The 20,907-nt window shown below is 36.7% G+C and overlaps 4 protein-coding genes across 5 annotated transcripts; 2 read left to right on the forward strand and 2 right to left on the reverse strand.

Moving 5' to 3' along the window:
• The first annotated feature begins 319 nt into the window (after nt 1-319).
• Nucleotides 320-1,753, forward strand: LOC122403840 (nuclear receptor 2C2-associated protein). 2 transcript variants are annotated; one of them, XM_043407597.1, is made up of 4 exons: nt 320-334; nt 436-523; nt 1,258-1,348; nt 1,420-1,753. In XM_043407597.1, exons 2-4 carry the CDS (start codon nt 486-488, stop codon nt 1,696-1,698), a joined length of 408 nt encoding a protein of 135 aa, XP_043263532.1. In that variant the 5' UTR covers nt 320-334; nt 436-485; the 3' UTR covers nt 1,699-1,753. The 2 variants fall into 2 exon arrangements, with proteins under 2 accessions (XP_043263532.1, XP_043263531.1); XM_043407596.1 differs by having other exon boundaries at nt 334-523.
• Nucleotides 1,754-5,198: 3,445 nt separating this feature from the next.
• LOC122403833 (sterol regulatory element-binding protein 1) lies at nt 5,199-9,878 on the reverse strand. Its single transcript, XM_043407586.1, has 8 exons — nt 9,652-9,878; nt 8,686-9,267; nt 8,373-8,604; nt 7,898-8,292; nt 6,894-7,826; nt 6,402-6,709; nt 5,876-6,031; nt 5,199-5,802 (listed from the first exon to the last, which is right to left on the reverse strand). Exons 1-8 carry the CDS (start codon nt 9,749-9,751, stop codon nt 5,449-5,451), a joined length of 3,060 nt encoding a protein of 1,019 aa, XP_043263521.1. The 5' UTR covers nt 9,752-9,878; the 3' UTR covers nt 5,199-5,448.
• A 2,552-nt stretch (nt 9,879-12,430) lies between these two features.
• Nucleotides 12,431-16,497, forward strand: LOC122403848 (lipoyl synthase, mitochondrial). Its single transcript, XM_043407612.1, has 6 exons — nt 12,431-12,565; nt 13,720-14,013; nt 15,372-15,528; nt 15,600-15,657; nt 15,719-15,874; nt 15,951-16,497. Exons 1-6 carry the CDS (start codon nt 12,476-12,478, stop codon nt 16,297-16,299), a joined length of 1,104 nt encoding a protein of 367 aa, XP_043263547.1. The 5' UTR covers nt 12,431-12,475; the 3' UTR covers nt 16,300-16,497.
• On the reverse strand, nt 15,980-18,037 carry LOC122403849 (proteasome subunit alpha type-1). Its single transcript, XM_043407613.1, has 6 exons — nt 17,926-18,037; nt 17,384-17,634; nt 17,116-17,275; nt 16,842-17,051; nt 16,553-16,769; nt 15,980-16,117 (listed from the first exon to the last, which is right to left on the reverse strand). The coding sequence occupies exons 1-5, from the start codon at nt 17,926-17,928 to the stop codon at nt 16,560-16,562; spliced, it is 834 nt and encodes a 277-aa protein (XP_043263548.1). The 5' UTR covers nt 17,929-18,037; the 3' UTR covers nt 15,980-16,117; nt 16,553-16,559.
• Nucleotides 18,038-20,907: the final 2,870 nt, after the last annotated feature.

Consider the following 20,907-nt stretch of genomic DNA (forward strand, 5'->3'; position numbering starts at 1 on the left):
TTTTACGCTTTTTATAAGTATAATTTTGTGATATGTTTATAATAGATTTTCTGTTTATACGTATATACATTTATTTATTTCATACGTTCATATTTTCTTTTGTAATAATATATTAAAACATATTTTTTTAGGAGATATATATATATATATATCAATTGGACTTCGTAAATTTTGATTAATTTTTAAAAAATTTCTATCTTTTTTATCAGGACACTTTTATTATGTTTTAATTCATATTTTACAAAAAAAATGATACAGTTTGTGTCTATAATAATTATCTTCACTATAATTCAACATAAACTAACCTAACTTTGTAATATAACCTCCATCAAAGGTATACAAAATTTATAAAATGCAGTTTATAATTTGATACTTTTATAATACCGTAATTGTGCGAAATAAATTTTAAATAAAGTGATAGGGTGTAATTAATAGATATCTGAAGCTGCATTACGAGTAAACTGTTAAATTATTCTTATTGTATTATGACTTGTTTATTAGAACAAAACAAATTCGAATGTCGGTAAGTTTATATTTTAAGAAGCAACGAAACATTCCTAGAAAACAGATTCAACGATCAGGATGAATTATACGTCATTCGATTCGTCTAATTCAGTAAATTATTGATATGCATTTCATTATCTGCGGAAATTTCTTATTTCTTTATAAACTGCTAAAGTTACAGTAAAAAAAGTAAGGTTATGTACATTTCTTGACATGTGCACAGGCAGAAACAAGTGGCTATAGTTGCTATGTTCATGTTACAAATTATAAATGATTTATCCAATTTGATAATGCTACATTGTCAAATGGGATTTTGTAGAACGTAAAGAAATGATTTTTATGCATAGACTTCGCATGAGTCGGTCAGGTAGACAGTATGTGAGGCAACAATCCCCCCCTCCCCCCCCATATATAACCTTGACCTACTCAGAGAGTACATGTAGCAACAGTAAAAAATGTTACCCTTCCTCCTCCTCCTCCTCTGACAGTGTTTATGGGTAATGGTGATTTATTCAATGAAATATTAGCAGAAATAGCAGAAATTTCATTCAATAAATGTTTAACAAATTAACATTTGTCTACTTGGCATTTTGTACACAGTAACGACAGTCTTAGTCTTCAGTTTTACTGTAACTTTACCACAAATTTATCAATAATGTACTGAATTAGACGAATCGAATGAATATAACTCACCCTATAAAATATATCTAATTTGATTATAAAATACATATTTAAAGTGTAATTTTTATTTAGGGTGAGTTCAGTATTAAATAGGAATAATCGATTGTATGGGAAGAAGCACATGTTTGACAATTGCCCGGAAACATGTTGGAACTCTGAAGCAGTAAGAAAATATCTTTTTAATACTTTTAAAAGTTGAATCGCAGTACAAAGTATTTAAAAATTGTATTCCAGGGAAGTCCGCAATGGATAGCTATTGATTTCGAACAAGAATGTAGCCTAAGTTCGTTTGAAATTGAATTTCAGGGAGGATTTGTAGGCAAAGATTGTCACATAGAAGTTTGCGATAAAGAAACTGAATTACTCGAACCATTTTATCCAGAAGATAAAAATACAGTACAAAGATTTAGTTTAGAACGACCAAAGAAAGCAAAAACTTTTAAATTCGTTTTCAATGAAAGTACAGATTTCTTTGGCAGAATAATCATATACAAATTATCTCTATATTCATAAATTTTAGGTAATTTATTCACTATGTTTTGAATAAAATAAATACAATTAAATATTACATGTTTACCTTTCAGATAATACATAATACCCATCTTAAAAAAATATGCTATACAAATAGAGAGATAAAAATTTCTTGATGTATTATATTTATAGTCCATGAATGTGCAAGTTCTTTAATGAGAAATGTTCGTAGAAAAAGGTTTGGTCGATGCTTTAAAAATATTGTTGAGTATGTCGATATCTCATACTTCATAATTTATACTCTGATCTAGTATCGATGAAAATAAATCTAGGATAGTATCGAGCAAAATTATTTACACTATTTTGTTAGTACAGTCTATGGATACAGTCGATCATTTTTTGTTAACATCATATATGTATACTTAATTCTCTTTTTACACTATATTTCTTTACATGATTTCGGTTTAACACAATTTAGAAAAAAAGAACTGACTCTATTTCTCTGCATAAATTTCTTTGTGAAAATATCTATTATATATGTTACCGTGAACGACCGAAATTGGAGAATGCCAACAGATACCAAATACGTCGGTGAAAGATCGAATATTTCATTACATTGTTGTACATTCGGACCCTCTCCGGTGTGTGTCGACAATCACAGATATGCTCTGGTGGGGTTCCAAAACAGAAGAGTCAAAAAACAAGCGACTGGCTCTCTCCCGCCAAATCCTTTGTTCTGCTCGGAGTCAATCAGCTTTGTCAGTCTTATGCAAGCTTTGATAACGCGAGCAACGTTTTCTTAATTTTTTTTCCGATACTCTAATTTATACTAAATGGATACTGCAGTAAATCGTGATCTTTTTCTAACCCAGACCTAACCCAGACCTAACCCAGACTTAATTCAGACTTATTCCAGACCTAACCCAGACCAATTCATCGCTGCTAACGGGGGTTAGGTTGAAAATCAGGCTATCATCATCTTCCCCTTCCTTTGTCGGTGTGACCTCGGAAATTCGTCTCCACTTCATGCAGCCAACATTCAATTCTCTGTCGTGTTTTTCTAAGTGAGCTTTCAGTTCTTCCTTCAGTTGCGCGTAGGAGGCCATTATTGCTTGGAGAGACTTTCCACCACTGGCTTTTGGACCCCCTTCTACTAAATGATCGAAGAATGTGTCAGAGAACTTTCGTTTTGTTGGCCCACTGAAAACGGGTTGAGAGGAGATTTGGCTATATGATGAAGTAAGCAACCCGGTTTGATTTGCCTGGGCTAGCTTAGCATAGTATATCTGTTGCACTGGTGCGAATTTAATGGGTTTTCCAATGGTGTTAGCCTTAGTGAAAACCTTCCCCATTTCTTCTCTACTTGACCAAGAGGAGAGGTTTGTTATTTGTTTGAGTAATGATAGATCTTCCTTGTAGGTTCCAAACATGGAATGATATACCACTTGCTTTGCAATACTGTCCGAAGCTGCATTCAGGTTTATGGTCCATTCTATGCTTTGGAAAATCTTATAGAACGCAAAGCAGCCATGACCGCTAAAGTTGAAATGGTTTACTAGTGTATTTGATTTATATGTCGATGTTCCCACCCTAAACTCATCAGTGGTAAACATGTATGAAAAAGCTGCAGGAGGGGGGAACATACGCTGTGCCTGACGTGTAGTTACTATTAACGCAACATCACAAATCATCGTAATAAGGGTACGGATCTCTGTGGGCTCTTTGTCTCTTATGAGCGTGAGAATTGTGTCTATCTCCGGGAAATGGGCCAGAGCTCTCTTCACCGCAACCAACCATTTCCCGGAGTATTTGCGTTCTGACTTAATGTATCCTAATAAAGCAGTTATAGGACCAAGGGATTGCACCATTGAGGCACGCTTTTCCGGAGGAAAAGAAATACCCTCACATAGTATGTGGTGGCACCCGTAGATACCATATTGGATTAAATTGACCGCTTTTTCTACCCCATCCTTGCGCTGGATAGGCATCACATGGTGTCCTAACCTTAATTCTTTCCTCCTCAAAGCGAACCCGGACAAAAAGTTCAGCAATGTCCCAGCTATCCCGTACCAGTTGAGTGGATCCTTGGGCTCATATTTATCAAATGGTATGTTGTTGTGTTCTGCTCTATCGATTAAGATGTCATATGCCACCTGTCTTTCTATAGTATGCTCACTCCCGAGATGTGTGACTTTAAAGCTCGATCCCTCAAGTCTCTGGGATAACGTTCCTCCTGTCTGGTTAAACCGCTGGCGTATTACATTGTAACTGGTGAATAATGTGTTGTGAACCTGATCTCCGATGGAAAGGTTCATCTGGTGGTCCTTTAATCCAAAAGCATACAACAATCTTTTGTGAGATTCCGCTATGAACTTTATAACAGCTGCTTTCTTTCGGGCTTCTTGTGGTACTGCTGGTCGTTTAGCTCCCACCACCTCTTGGTCTTGGTTGTTCGCGTCGACTATTATTCGTTTGGGCCCTCTAGCAGACGTTGGTGTGTCCACATCCATGGTAGATGGGCCCTCCATGATACTCGTTAAGCAGTGTCACCGCTGCCTAGAACTTGGACATGTCCGGCAGCGGTGTACTAGCACCATTGATCGCAGCGGTCTCTGCTACCGCTGCGGAGGAGCCGGCCACTCTGCCAGAGAGTGCACGGCCGCCCCCAAATGCCCCCTTTGTGCGGGCTTTGGGCGGCCGGCTGATCACCGTATGGGTGGGGCGGCTTGCCGTCCCCCCAAACGGAAAGGGAAGACAGCGAAGGGGGCGGGTATCCCCCCTTCTGTGGTGCCCGTCGCGGCGGAGGTTCGGGGCGCGGCTGTTTCCCAGCAGTCCTTGGCCTCTGTCGCGATGGGAGTAAAGGTGTTGGGGGGTGCACTCGCACCTCCTCCTCTCATTTACACTGTTGTTGTATTTTGTAATTTCCAAGTGTATGATTTGGTTTGGACTCGAAAAAATGTCGAATGGGACTTGACAAACAATGCTTTTAAGTATTTTATTTGAAATTTACCTGTTAAAATAAGTGTTTTATTTACACTGTTGTTGTATTTTGTAATTTCCAAGTGTATGATATCTGTTTGGTTTGGACTTGAAAGAATGTCGAGTGAGACTTGACGAAGGTGCTCCTGAGATCAAAATTGATGTCGAATCACACTCGACATAGGAGTGCAAAGGGTTAAGATAATTTGGATTATTAACTAATCCAGACCTAACCCAGACCTAACCCAGACCTAACCCAGATCTAACCCAGACCTAACCCAGATCTAATCTAGATCTAATCCAGACCTAACCCAGACCAATTCATCCCTGCTAACGGGGGTTAGGTCTGGGTTAGGTTTGGGTTAGGTCTGGGTTAGGTCTGGGTTAGGTCTGGAATAAGTCTGAATTAAGTCTGGGTTAGGTCTGGGTTAGGTCTGGGTTAGATCCTTTCAGAAAGAGAGGCGAAAAAGTTACGTCACCCTTGTGACGTTTTATAGCGACTGAATTACGGGGAAGAAAATATAAATCTCCAACATGTTCAACACTCACCATTAGTGAGTAAGTCAGAAATAAGGGTGTTTAGCAAATATTTCGGACATACACTAAGCGACTATGTGAATGTTGACATTCACCGGTGAAAGTCGACATTCTCCAGATTTCGGTGTTTCACTGTAACATATACATACCAATATTAATAACTGACTGAGTGTTCTTTGATATATAGCAAGTAAAAAGAAAACTGAGTATAGAATAAAGTAACATAATGCGCGACAGTTTTCAAGTTAACGTAAGGATACATTTTTATTCGATATATCAGTTGACAGAAATAGCAGGACCCAATTGTCGCATTAATTTATAACATTCTTGAAGTCTTTTTCTATCGCCCACTCTTTCGAGAGTTTTCGCTGCTTCTGCGAGCATTCCGGCACGTTCTCCAGGCGAAGCCAATAACAATGCAGGCAAATGTCGACATGCCAAGCACAAAGCTACCGCGTGTTCTCTTTCTCCGCTATATTGATCCTGCGAACGGTCTTTTCCACAAATTATGGAAGGACGTGAATTTCTGTGATGCAAGCTGCGATCTAACAACACCTGAGTTTTCACTGGTGTTGCTCCAGCCATTATACGCGCTGTGGCTTCGTAAAGGAATACTCGTGCCAATGTAGACTACAGAAATAAATATTACGAATTAAAAAATATCCGTTTACTTCTTTATAATATTATAATAATTAAAACTTACTGGTATATGTTGACACAATTGCCTCAAACAAGCCAAATCGCGTTGGAAACCTCCCAGAGGTATACTCGTATTTGGTCTTTCCGAATCGATATCTAATTCTTGCCAAAGTGTTGTTCTCATGTCAAGTAACCAGTCACAAATCCACAATTGGGTTAGCTAAAAATATACGATAACAAAAGTTGACATATTGTAAAATAAATATAAGTTTTATCGAAACTACATACATATACATATTTATGGCGCTGAGACTTGCCACAGGAGTTGCACTGTAGAAGTATTGCATAGTTATATTTCATGCAATGCAACTACAATGCACACTTGTAACAAGTAAGCAGTTACACAGACTTATGGATAATATCTGTTATTACTACTCGAATCTATTTCAAACTTTATATTAATTAAACGATACGCTCAAAGTGAGTTGTTACATATAATTCATAATTCTGCATGTAGAGCAAAATTGTATCATTTATGTAAAAAAATAAATCTATTAACATGAACATTGAAAGTTATTGTTATATCTTACCAAAACGTTCTGTGACGATTGTTGTTTGCAATTGTAATAAACTAAACATTGTTCGAGTAATATTCCTGCTTGATCAATGAAACGCATGGAAGCTGATTTAGTCGTAGCTTTCGCTGCTTGTAGAACATTCAGTACAATGTATGGCAATGGACTAATACTATTATTGTGATTACAGAGCTGATAATTCTTTTCGTAAGGGAATTTACTTTCAACGATACTCCATGCTTGTGAATCGTCCTCTCTCAATCTCCAACATGCTGCTACATACATAACTGCTCCCCACCATAATCCAATTTCATCCTCACAATCTAAAACATCATGAACATAAAGTATCAGTTTCATTAACAGTAACATTAACTCTTCGAATAGAACTGGTCTCAAATTGTACGGGTCGATAAGTTCAAATAAAATGAAAAACATTATCTGCGCTGGTTAGCCATTTTTATAAAAAAACCTTCAACGTATAATTAAGTTACTTTTATTTCAACTTACGTGTAACACTGATTTTGTCTGTGCATACAAAACCAGCATCTACTCCGGCAGAAGTCATAATGGTTTGTCCATATTCCAATATCGAAGACAAGTGAGCATCTCCTGCGGTACCAGTTAGTATACGTAAACAGTGCCCAATTAAATAATCTCTGTATGCGCGCGATGCATACGATAAGGGATCAGCTTTGCTACTTTGTGATGTAAATTCATTGTCCGGTTGATCTCCGTACTGCCATTTCTGGAATGCTAAAAACTTGGCGCCTTCGTCACTCATGCTCCATTTTAACTTCGATGGAACTGCACACGATGAGAGTAATATGCGTGCTTTTCCAAAATAATATTTATGAACAAATGGATAAAGCGACTGTTTGAAGCACAAAGCAGCATTGATGTATATTTCTGCCAACAATGGTTTCGGCATTGTTTCGCCAGCAACTTCTGCATAATTGACAGCAGAAAGTGCAAGATACAATGTTCCGTTCTTTGATCCTTCTGACATACGCAAACAAAGCATATGCTGATAGATAATAGCTATCTCCATGGCTGATATTTCTGCTTGTTGCCGTGTTGTTTTCTCGGAGAACCATTTATGCGTGTATAAAATCCATTTTCCAATCCACAACTTGTGAAGAAGTTGCCTTATAATTTGCCAGACAGTTGCAAGCCAAGCTTCCGTACGCGACGATGGATATGGTCGACCGAAGTACTGCAAACACTGATGTAAATCGCGATATGCTTGATTGTATTCACGTTTAGATATATTGAATTCCGCTTGACGTCTCCATCGATGGAGTTCAAGAAATACTTTACTATCGGATGGTAGTATTGGATCACCATAAAGTAACAATCTGCAAACTCCGCCAATCAAAAGTACAATATTCGTTAGCCATAAAAATACACTACTCCAAATTGGATTTTCAAATTCTGACTGATCTGGAAAAGATTAACAATAACATTACTTATATATTATAATGTGATAGTGACACTAATATGTTATATTATACCTTGGTAATTAAGGATTACACGGCCATCCAATTTGGTGTTTACGTAATCAGATTTGAAGCTTCTAACATTATTTATAACAAAGCCTAGAGGATTGAACGCTAAAAAGATTAGCATCAACCCGCAAAGTGTAAGTCTGGTATGATCTCGCATTCCACCATTTGTGAGCACTGGCGTTGCATGAATGTTTTGTAATACATCTGGATCATCTTTAATGGATGACGGAGATGGTGGAGATAATGGTGCTGGTGCAGGAGACAAAGATGGCTCGCTTGAATCTGACCTAGGTGGCGTCAATTCACCGCACACCAATAAATCGTGCAAATTTTGTCTCTGCGTGGACATCTTTAAAGACATATTTTCTGCCTTCAGTTTTGCATTAGAATTCTGAAGAAATCTAAAATTGTTCATATTTGCTTGGTAAATGTTTTTATGACGTTTCCGTAATGAATTAAACATATATTAATTGTAATTAACCTTATGTAATCAATTGTCTTTCTCAAAATTGCCGACTTATTTAATTTGGCATCTACTCCGACAATGATATTCTTCAATTCAATTATTTTATCGTTGATCGATGTTCTGTAACGTCGCTCTATAGCATTGTGAGCACTTCGTTTTACTTCCTTCACTCTTGGAACACCTACGTGTGCATTTGTATTCAAACGATTGATTTGTACTTTATCCGTGTCCAACACAACAGGAATACCTAAATAAAATATATATCGCATCGTAGAAGATTTTAAACGAAACATCATCATGCGAATTCGATAGTTAAACTAGCTCTTACCGGTAGTTAAAACTGTCCCATTAGCAGTATTTACTAAAGTATGTATTTGATGCGGAACAGACGTTGAATTAACAGCTTGCGATCCTCTTGAATAAACAACTGATTCTGACTTTATGAGCTTAGCCGGTAAAAGTAATTGCCTTGGTTGTGTTACCGGTGCTATTGTCACGACAGGTGATTGAACGCTAAAGTTTACATTTTGTGGAATAGCGTACTGCGAACTAAAAACTGTAGGAGCTGGTGTAACGGATATCGTTTGTTGCCTATTTTGTACGGACGTTATATCTTGAAGTTGTGGTTGCTTTTGTTGCTGTTGGGGCTGTTGTTGCGATACACACGTAATCTGTTGCGTATTTTCTGTTATCGTCGGATTTAACATTATATTTCCATTAGAAAGAGATTTAATCAGATTTGGATCTTTGAAATCTTGAAATTCCTTGAATTCTTCGCTGTTATTAAAATTTAAAAAATCCAATCCGTCCGTGTCCATGCCCAGAGGCTCCTCCAATTGCGACAATAAAGCGTCATCGCTAAATAAATTTTCATTTTTTAATAGCTCACTCTCGCAATTTGTAATAAGATCTGAAATTAAAATAAATGTTAAGAATGAATTTTAAGTAATTGGAGTAAAATTATTAATCATAAAATTATAATTGAAACAGTTCCGAATGTACATATTTATATTTGTTTGCTTTATTTTCAACGACAAAATATTTCCTGACAATATTAATAGCATTATCATTATAATACAATATATTAATTTCTTATGTAATATTTGAAATTTTAAATATACATAATAACAATAATTTGATGAATATTATGAGTTACATTGATAAGATTGCTGAAAGGCAATAAGATTAGTAGAAAATGTAACTCGAAGATAATAGAAAAAAATGAACACTTTGATACGTTATGCATAAAACGAAATGATAAAATTTAATTCGATAAACAATTGATGCAACATACCATCAATACCAGTCACTTCGTTTAAATTGAAGCTGTCATTTGACTGGAAACTAGAAAAATCGTTGTCCTGCGTTGAAGACCATCCCTCAGGGTCTGCCATTATGCCATATTATATATAAACTGTTTATTTTCATTAAATAAACAAGGTATATAAAATAACAGAACACGCTGATATGTCAAACGTAATAACTAACAAATTACGAACGGTCACCCGACCTTTACCACGGCCAATCACAGCGCTTCTAAAGATCGGACGATATTACGTCAGTGTGTGTTATTAAGCTAACAAAATTTATTGCAAAATAAAGACGCATTTTTATGAAAATAGTTGTCATCGCAACAGACTCCAGTGTTAGCCATAACGAACGAAAAACAGTAAAAGAGAGTCTGATTTTGAACTTGATAGAAAGAGTACGCAGCATTTGTGCACCTCTGTCTTATCTAATACAAAATTGGACTCTCGCTGAGCATAGCTCGTATTAGAGTATTATCATAAAATATTGATTATCATTAAATTATTGAAACGAAGGAAATAGGAATTATATTTATATTACAATCTCTCTGATATATTAAATTAAGAATTATAGCTTTTGCTATACATGTATTCAACTCGATGATTTCGTAGAAATAAGTCTACGCGATTGAAAGAGAATTGCAATGATCCATTGTATTCTTGGTTAACACTAGATTGCCCAAGGAAGTCATTTTGACTGCTCTTTAATTTCAATTAGAAAAACAATTATGTATATAATGACACAATTTCTTAGAATTTTGTGACTTTTTGCACAACATATAAATGCGTTTATTAATAATTGTAGTTACCTACCCCCTCCTTCATTTCCGGTATATATATATGTGTTATACCTATATCGCCCAAAAAAGCAGTCATTTTGACTGCTTGGGAAATTTTAAATAATCAAATGACTCTTATTATTGAATTGAGTAAATTTCTTCTATGACCAGTTCGACTCTGTATTGAAATAACAGTTTTCATTTTTTTTCGATTACCAACACATGATAACATACAAGTACATGATAAATTGTCGATTTGGACTTACCTAACCCAGACCTAACCCAGACCTAACCTAGACCTAACCCAGACCTAACCCAGACTTAATTCAGACCTAACCCAGACCTAACCCAGACCTAACCCAGACCTAGGTTTGGGTTAGGTCTGGAATAAGTCTGAATTACGTCTGGGTTAGGTCTGGGTTAGGTCTGGGTTAGGTCTGGGTTAGATCTGAGTTAGCTCTGGGTTAGGTCTGGATTAGATCTGAATTAGATCTGGGTTAGGTCTGGTTTAGGTCTGGGTTAGGTCTGGGTTAGGTCTGGGTTAGGTCTGGGTTAGATCTGAGTTAGCTCTGGGTTAGGTCTGGATTAGATCTGAATTAGATCTGGGTTAGGTCTGGTTTAGGTCTGGGTTAGGTCTGGGTTAGGTCTGGGTTAGGTCTGGGTTAGGTCTGGGTTAGGTCTGGGTTAGGTCTGGATTAGATCTGAGTTAGCTCTGGGTTAGGTCTGGATTAGATCTGAATTAGATCTGGGTTAGGTCTGGTTTAGGTCTGGGTTAGGTCTGGGTTAGTTAATAATCCAAATTATCTTAACCCTTTGCACTCCTATGTCGAGTGTGATTCGACATCAATTTTGATCTCAGGAGCACCTTCGTCAAGTCTCACTCGACATTCTTTCAAGTCCAAACCAAACAGATATCATACACTTGGAAATTACAAAATACAACAACAGTGTAAATGAGACCTAACCCAGATCTAATCCAGACCTAACCCAGATCTAATCCAGATCTAATCCAGACCTAACCCAGATCTAATCCAGACCTAACCCAGACCTAACCCAGACCTAACCCAGACCTAACCCAGACCTAACCCAGACCTAACCCAGACCTAACCCAGACCTAACCCAGATCTAATCCAGATCTAATCCAGACCTAACCCAGATCTAATCCAGATCTAATCCAGACCTAACCCAGATCTAATCCAGATCTAATCCAGACCTAACCCAGACCTAACTCAGATCTAATCCAGACCTAACCCAGACCTAACCCAGACCTAACCCAGATCTAATCCAGACCTAACCCAGATCTAATCCAGATCTAATCCAGACCTAACCCAGACCTAACTCAGATCTAATCCAGACCTAACCCAGACCTAACTCAGATCTAATCCAGACCTAACCCAGACCTATTGATAAATTGCAGTTTCTCAATAAGCTAAAGTAGTACTTGTTATTCGAATCATTATGCAGCGATACTTGTTCTAACAAGTTGTTTATTTTACTTCTGCGCCCTAAATTCATAATATTATAACATAATATTAAAAATTAATTTTAAACAAATTTCTTTAGACATTAGTTATTCTTTCACGATGCAGTCATTTTGACTGCTTTTGGGCAATATAGGTATATACTAAGTTTCAGTCTTTCTAGTGTTAAGAATTAATTGTACTTAGATCCCGCGCATAATGGATTTGAATATAAAATGATTTCAAAAATAGTTGGAAAACTGATTCTAGAGCTTTAATTAGAAAATTGTTATAAATGTTAAAATATTCAAAAGGATACTCTGGCCATGAATAACAATTAGAGTAAATTCTATTGTATCTGCATTGATTAGAACATATCTAACGTCCCCGTTACAATCATGTGGGTTTATTTGCATGAAGTCCTCTTCGAATCGAACATAGTATAATTTATAATTGTTTTTGGACCCCGATATTTGTCAAATTTTTGAATACATTGAAAACTTGCTTCTTTAGTAATTACTATTTCATGCCATAGTTTAGTTGACCGAGTTGACGTTTGACGGGCTATTCGAATGCACGTATATTTACAAGTAAATATGTTTCCAGTACTCCGTAATTCGAGCAGAACGAAAATATCATCTGTTTGCAAATTCCATTCTGCAGTAAGTCATACGTCATTTGTTATTATGAAATCATATATTTTTCAAACATATTAATAAGACCAAATATATAAGTACTATATTTTTTACATATATGTATATGCAGGATAAGATAAAAATAGAATATTCATGTACATTTAATCAATCTGGATAATTCAATTTTTATAAAAATATATTTTCTTTAAGTATTAATTATTTTACAAAATATTGACACTTCAATTACAAATTCATGTAGTTTTTAAGAAATCTTTTTAAGTAGTTGTCGCAGATAATCATTTGATTTTGAGATACAGTTGCATACTTTTATGTTTTAACTTGTTTTGTAACAGAAATGTATTTTATAGAAATTGTTCTTTTTCCACTGAACGCTCGCTATGAAATTTAGTTGTATGTTTCAGACTACTATAATTTAACCCTTTGCGGTCGGATTAAATTTGGAGATGGGTATCGTACTGGTAGGAATTAATTTCCGTCGATAGAGCAGGGATACATAACACGCAAGTTTACGACGTATAAACAAGATTTAGTAATTCTTTTGTGAACTTTAGATATATCTTTATTCGATACACTCATCTTGTGATATGTTTTTGTATAAAAATTATGTTTTATAATTCTCCTTCGTGTGATATTTTTCAAAACACTCTCCAACATGCAGGCCAGGTCTTCGAGCGCATGTATCGCATTTTGGGGAATTATTTTGGAATATTTTAAGAAGAGAGAATGTCTGATTACTGTTAAATAAAATATTCTTTGGAATTCTACAAGGTATCGTCGAACGTTGTCGATTTCACTACGTTCGAAAGACGACTGACTCGCCACTGCGTCTTGCATGGCCAGCGCTGTGTTACAACTTTTGTGTACATTAGATTACGTTATATCCAATTGATGGAGCATCGTATTGGTTCGTGAATAGGTCCTTTAGGCATTGAGGTTCGTATAGGAATAGTGTAAACTGATACATGAATGCATACAGTATACGATTCGTATAGTTCCTTGCTGTGGCGGCTGAGAGCAGACGTACGACCGCAAAGGGTTAAATTTAAATTATATATAGTATTTATAGCTCGCAAGACAATTAAACGATTCTAGAATTATTAGCATTTCATTATTTAATTTACTCAAAATATTCCATTATCTGTTTTTTGTTTGCATCAAAGCACATACAATGCGTCAAAGAAAAGGCTTTTTCTCAAAAACTAGAAGACGGTCCCGATTTTAAAGATTTTGTCGAAGAATACGATGGAAAATTAAAATTAGAAAAAGGAGATAAATCTCGTTTAAGGTTACCGCCTTGGCTTAAAACCGAGATACCGATGGGTAAAAATTATAGCAGAATAAAGTCGCAGTTAAGACAGTTACGGCTAAGTACTGTGTGCGAGGAAGCACGATGTCCTAACATTGGAGAATGTTGGGGAGGTGACAAACACGGGACAGCAACCGCTACTATTATGGTTTGTATAACATTTGCAAAATACTTTCTTACATTTCGTCAATTTGATTATTGATACAAATATTAATCTTTCTTTTGTATTTCATATAAACATTAATAACATATTTCAAAATATGAGCAGTGTTTGAAAAGTTTTTACTTTCTGTTCTTATTTCGCAACATCGATATGTCCTCTTTATAATCTGATATGTGTTAAAGTTTGTAAAATAACCTTCTATTGCGCGCATCGTTTGATGAAAGTTTATGCAAGAACTTTTTTCAATTTGTAGAATATTCAGAGCCATATCAGGTGAATATGGGGCATGTGATATCGATTAGTAAACTAATTTCATAATTGTTGGCTGTTGCAACTACTGGTATGTGTTGCCAGGCAAAGATCAGCTGGCAGGTTATCTTACAAATTAACTTACTTTTGAAAAACAACTAAATATTTAGAATGGCAATCGACTTGTAACGTTTCGAGCTAGGGACGACAAATCTACAGCATATAATTGAATTCTAAATAAAATTCATTTTATGTATATAATTCACAATTTTAATATTTTAAAAATAAATGCATAGATATTCTTAAAGAAATATATTTGATCAAGTAGGAATAATGTTCGTATATTGATATATTAAGCACATTTTTATTGATCTATAATAGGTGAATCTCGCAACACAGTCAATTAACCTTTTACGCTGTTTTAGCAGAGTCTAATTATCATTTTATAAGTCTTTACATATTCGTGTTTAAATAAGTTATATAAATCAATCACAAAGTGGCCATCGTTTTAATTTTTTATTGCGATCATAAAAAAGTTTACAATTATCGAGCCAACAACTATTTCTATAAAAAAACTGCTAACTTTTCAAATGCTTTTTGTATAGTCACTTATTATTTGAAATAAATTGCAATTTTTAAGATCACATTACAACAAATATTTCATCATTTTCTATTAACCTTTTATCAATGGACATTTTAGAGTACTAACGTTAGAAAAAATCAGATAACTTTGAAATAGAAAATTGTCACGTATCTAAAAATTATCATCATAAAATAACTAAATAAGCATTGTTTAAACTAATTTACTTAAATGTTTTGATCATGATAGATTTTGGTTCTTGTTAACCTCTGTAAAAAATGGATTGACTTTCCAAAGCAATATTTATTATTAATTCTAAAAGTTTTGGTAATTTGTAGCGTAATAGCGTAAATGTGAAATATATACTGACATCCATTCGTAAAAGATTAAATAATTTTGCAACTAGAAATTCATTAATTTATTACAATGCCGTTAAAGAACAATTCACTTTCATAAAAAAATGATTGCTATTAGTATTATGAGAACGTAATAGTAGAAAACAATTTAAATACAGTTAATGGGCGATACATGTACCCGTGGTTGTCGTTTTTGTTCTGTAAAAACATCACGTGCACCCTTACCATTAGATCCAGAAGAACCAGTAAATACAGCAACGGCTATCACAGACTGGGGTTTGGATTATATTGTGCTTACATCTGTCGACAGAGATGGTTAGTCAATATTTTTATAATTTTGTATCTGTAGGGAGAAACATTTGTAACAAAATAACATTTTTTAACAGATTTAAGCGACGGTGGAGCAAGTCACATTGCAGAAACAGTAAAAGAAATTAAGAAAAGGTACATAGATCGTTGAAATAATTCTTTTCATTTTTGTAATGTATTTTGTACACTTTTGTAGAAGCAATATTTTCGTGGAGTGTTTGGTACCAGATTTCAGGGGAAATGAAAATTGTATCGCAACAATTGTCAATTCTAATCTGGATGTTTTTGCCCATAACATTGAAACCATTGAGCGTTTAACGCCATTTGTTAGAGATAGGAGAGCTGAGTATAGGTAAAATTATAGTTGGTGTTTTATTATTTTCTTAGTAATCTTAAAAAAGAAACTTACATATTTATGTGTTATTTAGACAGTCGATGAATGTCTTAAAAACAGCAAAAATACTTAATCCAAAACTTGTTACAAAATCATCGATAATGTTGGGATTAGGCGAAACTGACGAAGAAGTTGAACAAACCATGAAGGACTTGAGAGACGTAGGTGTAGGTGCTTTAACTCTTGGACAGTACATGCAACCTACAAAAAGACATTTAAAAGTTATTGAATATGTCACGCCTGGAAAATTCAAAAAATGGGAAAACGTTGGAAATGAAATGGGATTTTTATATACTGCTAGTGGTCCATTGGTACGGTCATCGTATAAAGCTGGAGAGTTTTTCTTAACAAACATATTAAAGAAAAATAGAGATAAAGACTGAATTAGCAATGAAAATACTATTTTATTATGGCCATAAAGATAGATGATATGTATTTATGTATATTGTAGTATAAATTGTAAATTTTATTAGAATGTAAAAAATTGTATCCAAGTGTATGAAAATTGTGTAACAAAATTATCATGGTTCAATGATACAACGCTAATGTATCAAACGTGATAGTGATAATAATAAAGATACAAATTTTGAACGTAAAATGCGTATTCATTTTGTACGTATACATAAAATATATTACATTATTTTTAATCTGTTTCCATTGCAACTGAAACTCGTGGGTCTGGGGGACCCTCGTCGGATGGTGTAGGTTGTGGTGGTTTAGGATCTTGTTCCACATCCGGTTCGGTTGGTTTTCCGCGTGTATCGTCTTCAATTTGAGATAAATAAACGGCAGTTACATCTTCATTATATATTGTGAAATCGGTACCTTTTCCTACTACAGCGATAGAGACATTCTGCAACAATTTGTTTTCTTTTAGCAATTATAGGTTTTCAAAATAAAATTATATCAACGTCAGTTCTTTTACCTTAACTGATAAATCAACTTCGTTTGGCAATGTGTCTCTCAATGCACGAAGACCATGTTTTACAAGCTCATCAAGGTCACTCGAGGCAAATAAACTGAGATGTTTGTCTAAGTATGTTCGAGCGCTTTGAGAACGTGCTCCGATAGCCATCGCCTTGCAATCAAAATAATTTGCGGAAGGACACGTTTGATATATATGAGGTCCTTGATCCTTCGAAAGCATCAATAGCCAATATAGTATTAAATTTTTTCATTAAACATAAATAATTACTTACATCGTATCCAGCTATAAGTAAACCCACGCCATACGGTCTCCTGTCGTATCTTTGAGTAGAGGTTTGCAATTTATTACCCAACGTAGTCATTAAACGACTCATAGGCAATGCATCGTCGTGAATGTACTTGTAATTTAAACATTCGGTTCGCATGTATCGACTGTGAAAACATACAGATTGAATTAAAAATTTTTCAATATTCAATAATTTTAATAACATTGATAATATCGCATGAATTGAAGCACGCGTGTAATTGCTTATGATGTACCTTAATATTCTAGCATCGGCAGTTAAACCAGAAATAGAAATTCCCATATGCTTGTCTATGGGAATAATTTTCTTCTGATGAGCAGAAAGTTCAGAGGATGCTCGTTTAAGCGCAATAAGGACAGTGTGGGTCTTGTTTTTAAGTCCGACGGTAGCTGATCCTAACTTCACAGCTTCCATTGCGTATTCTACTTGATGTAAACGGCCTTGCGGACTCCATACTGTTACGTCGCTATCGTACTGATTTCGGAACTAGAAATTTTGTAAAATTAGATTTCCCAATGTTCCATATAAACCATAAATTATTTTATTATCAATTGTAATCGTTTCAATAAAAAATCGTTTAAAACGGACAAAAATATCAAAGCACGATAATATGAAAAATACATGCATAATTTTGTAAAAACTTTTTAAGAAAATTTCGTATACAAAATTGAAAGACATAACCGCACATTAATGAATTTAGTTTTACAGGTATTAGAGTTACTTATAAAACATATTTTAAGTTATTTCTTAATTTGATTAAGTATGTAAAGTAAATACCATTATTTAATAATATTCAGTTATCAAATAACTGAATGTGGCGAAACAACTTTACGTCTAACGATGAATTTTCAGAATACAACTGTCATGCACCGGGGCAAATGACTGGATAGTTTTAGAGAGAAGAAAGTCATCTTTAATGCTGGAAGCGGAATCTGGTGGATGAAATTGCAAACTAATATTGAAGATGTTAAGGAACAAGTTTTAAAATTAAATCTATTTAATATAATATAATTTTTATATGTTATTGTTTAGTGAATAATAAGAGTTCTATTGATTTTACAAATTACTTTAACATTTTCATTTTATACTTCATTTAGCGAAAAAGAACACTTACCCTGAATTCCTGAGTCGCTTCAACTCAGATTCTCAGATTAAACAAAACCATAGACATGTAAGTACAGATAGATCGGTAGTTATTATTTATTTATAATAATAAGGTTTCATATTGTCGCGTGGATTTTCAGTGGATTAAAATTTAGGAGAGAAATCAATAAGTTCAAGAAAATTAGAACTCGAAAATAAAAGCTTGACGAAAATTATTGAACAGATTCTGATTAAAAACTACAACGACGCGCTAATTTTAAGTTTTGCGTTGCTAACATAAATAATACAATTCTGGTTTTACATCGAGCACAATAACATGGGTTTTAATATTATTGATTTTATAATAAACAATATCGCAATGTAACATGTACAATAAGCAAGAACGAGAATCGTAATAATATAAAATTGTTATTGCACATTATTCTATATGGCGGTTGCGAGATATATATATGTATTGTAGGGAGCATTAGTAACTCCCTAGTTACTCCCGCAGATGGCGCGAGTGGCGCCGATGCTGTGGCGGCTAACGTCACAGGAGTAACAAGCGCCATCTAGTTAAGTTCCTAGTCTAGTTAGTTTTAGTTAGTTTAAGTAAAAGTCACTAGTTTGTAGTATTTAGATTTAAGTTGGCGCACCCCCCTTGGTACATGGCCCAAGGGATGAAAAGGGCCCAGTTCTGTTCGACGCCCTCGAGAAGACAGAAGCATATAAAAACCGAAGCGTGTATTCGAAATAAAAGTCTTTGTGAACGCAATCGTATTAAGTGTATATATTGAAGACTCTCCCAGCAGATACCTATCCACCACAATGCCAACCATTGAGAGAGGCCGGGATGCTAGGGAGTTACTAATGCTCCCTACACCGCTTGCTCGGGGAAGAACTCCCGATTCTTTCTTGTCTCTCGAGGCCCAGGGAGTACCTAGTGACAAATTCCCTATAGCATCCCGGCATCTCTCAATGGTTGGCATCGGCGCCACTCGCGCCATCTGCGGGAGTAACTAGGGAGTTACTAATGCTCCCTACAGTATAATGCTGATTGCTGCGTCATGCAGTGTCTTCGTACCCAGATTTGGGAAAATCGACATATCCTACCGCACGAGCCATATTACCGTTGGAAATTATGCCTTATGCCAAATCTGGGAGACCAAACACGGATATAAATGCGTTGCGGGCCATTTATGCCAAATCTAGCCACACTCTCAGTACACTGGTCTCCGCCATTGTTGTATGTTCTGTGTTGCTACACGGACTTGCATTTTTGCGCATGCGCGATGAAAATTTTACTGTATATGTTACAGTGAAACACCGAAATCTGGAGAATGTCGACTTTCACCGGTGAATGTCAACATTCACATAGTCGCTTAGTGTATGTCCGAAATATTTGCTAAACACCCTTATTTCTGACTTACACCGGTAAATGTTGACATTCACCATGCACTAATGGTGAGTGTTGAACATGTTGGAGATTTATATTTTCTTCCCCGTAATTCAGTCGCTATAAAACGTCACAAGGGTGACGTAACTTTTTCGCCTCTCTTTCTGAAAGGATCTAACCCAGACCTAACCCAGACCTTTTGTACGTGGGGAAATCCTCATGGACACCCCGAGGCCCTAAGTAGGGGGGGCCTCGGGGTAGTGCCGGACTCTTACCGGCTAAAACCCCACGGTGACCGTCCTCCGGCGCTGCGGCGAGGGACCGGGAACTCTAGTGAGACATCACAGAGTCCCCCGCCGCGCCTTGCCCGTCGAGGCTCATCCCGGGGGGAAGGACGACATGTCCCTCCCCCCCTGATTTTTCCGCCACGGACGCCAGGTCACCCGACGCCCGCAGCCCCGGGGTTGCCTTCGGTGCTCGGGCCCCTTGCACCGAGCACCTGCAACCCCCAGGGGCGGCCTGCCAATCTCCTGATCACCGACGTGGTGGTCGGAGGGAGTGCTGGCGGGCCGCCCCAATTCTGGAGGTCCCTCTAGACCTCAAAGGCGTAGGAGGGGGCCAGGAGGCGAAGGATGCCTCGCTCTGGCCCCTCTCCGAGCCCTCCCTCTCCGAGCGGGATGCGCGGTCCGCTCGCGCTCCCGCTCGGCGGCCTCCTTCTGTGACATAACAACTTCACAGAAGGAGGCTACCACTTGCCAGGTTCTCTCGCTGGCCACCATCCTTCCCACTATGGTAGCCAGCGAGAGATTTCTTCCCACTTCCTGCTCCAGAACACGGCGCTCATCTGCCCACGCTGGGCAGACTTCCAGCGTGTGCTGCGCCGTGTCCTGGGGTCCTCCACAATGGTGGCACACCGCCGTCGCCTCCTTCCCGATTCGACACAGGTACTCACCAAAGCAACCATGCCCGGTGAGTACCTGTGTCATCCTGTAGGACAGCCTAGCCGGTTTGTCCTGCCACTCTTGCCAATGTGGCAGGACTGCACCAACGGACCGTTGCGTGGCTCCAGCCGGAATCATTTGCTGGAACCACATAAATACAACGGTCCGTTGGGCATGGCGCCTCGTCTCCTCGACCGCTTGCCTCCTATCCTCTGGCGGTCTCCCAGCCTCCTGGAGCTCCCTGGAGTGACGGTAAACTTGTCGGTTTCTCAGACCTAACCCAGTCCTAACCCAGCCTTAACCCAGTCCTAACCCAGTCCTAACCCAGACCTAACCCAG

Source organism: Colletes gigas, unplaced genomic scaffold (assembly GCF_013123115.1).
Source record: "Colletes gigas isolate AHSC1104 unplaced genomic scaffold, ASM1312311v1 Colletes_gigas_Sc00078, whole genome shotgun sequence".
NCBI classification, from domain to species: domain Eukaryota; kingdom Metazoa; phylum Arthropoda; class Insecta; order Hymenoptera; family Colletidae; genus Colletes; species Colletes gigas.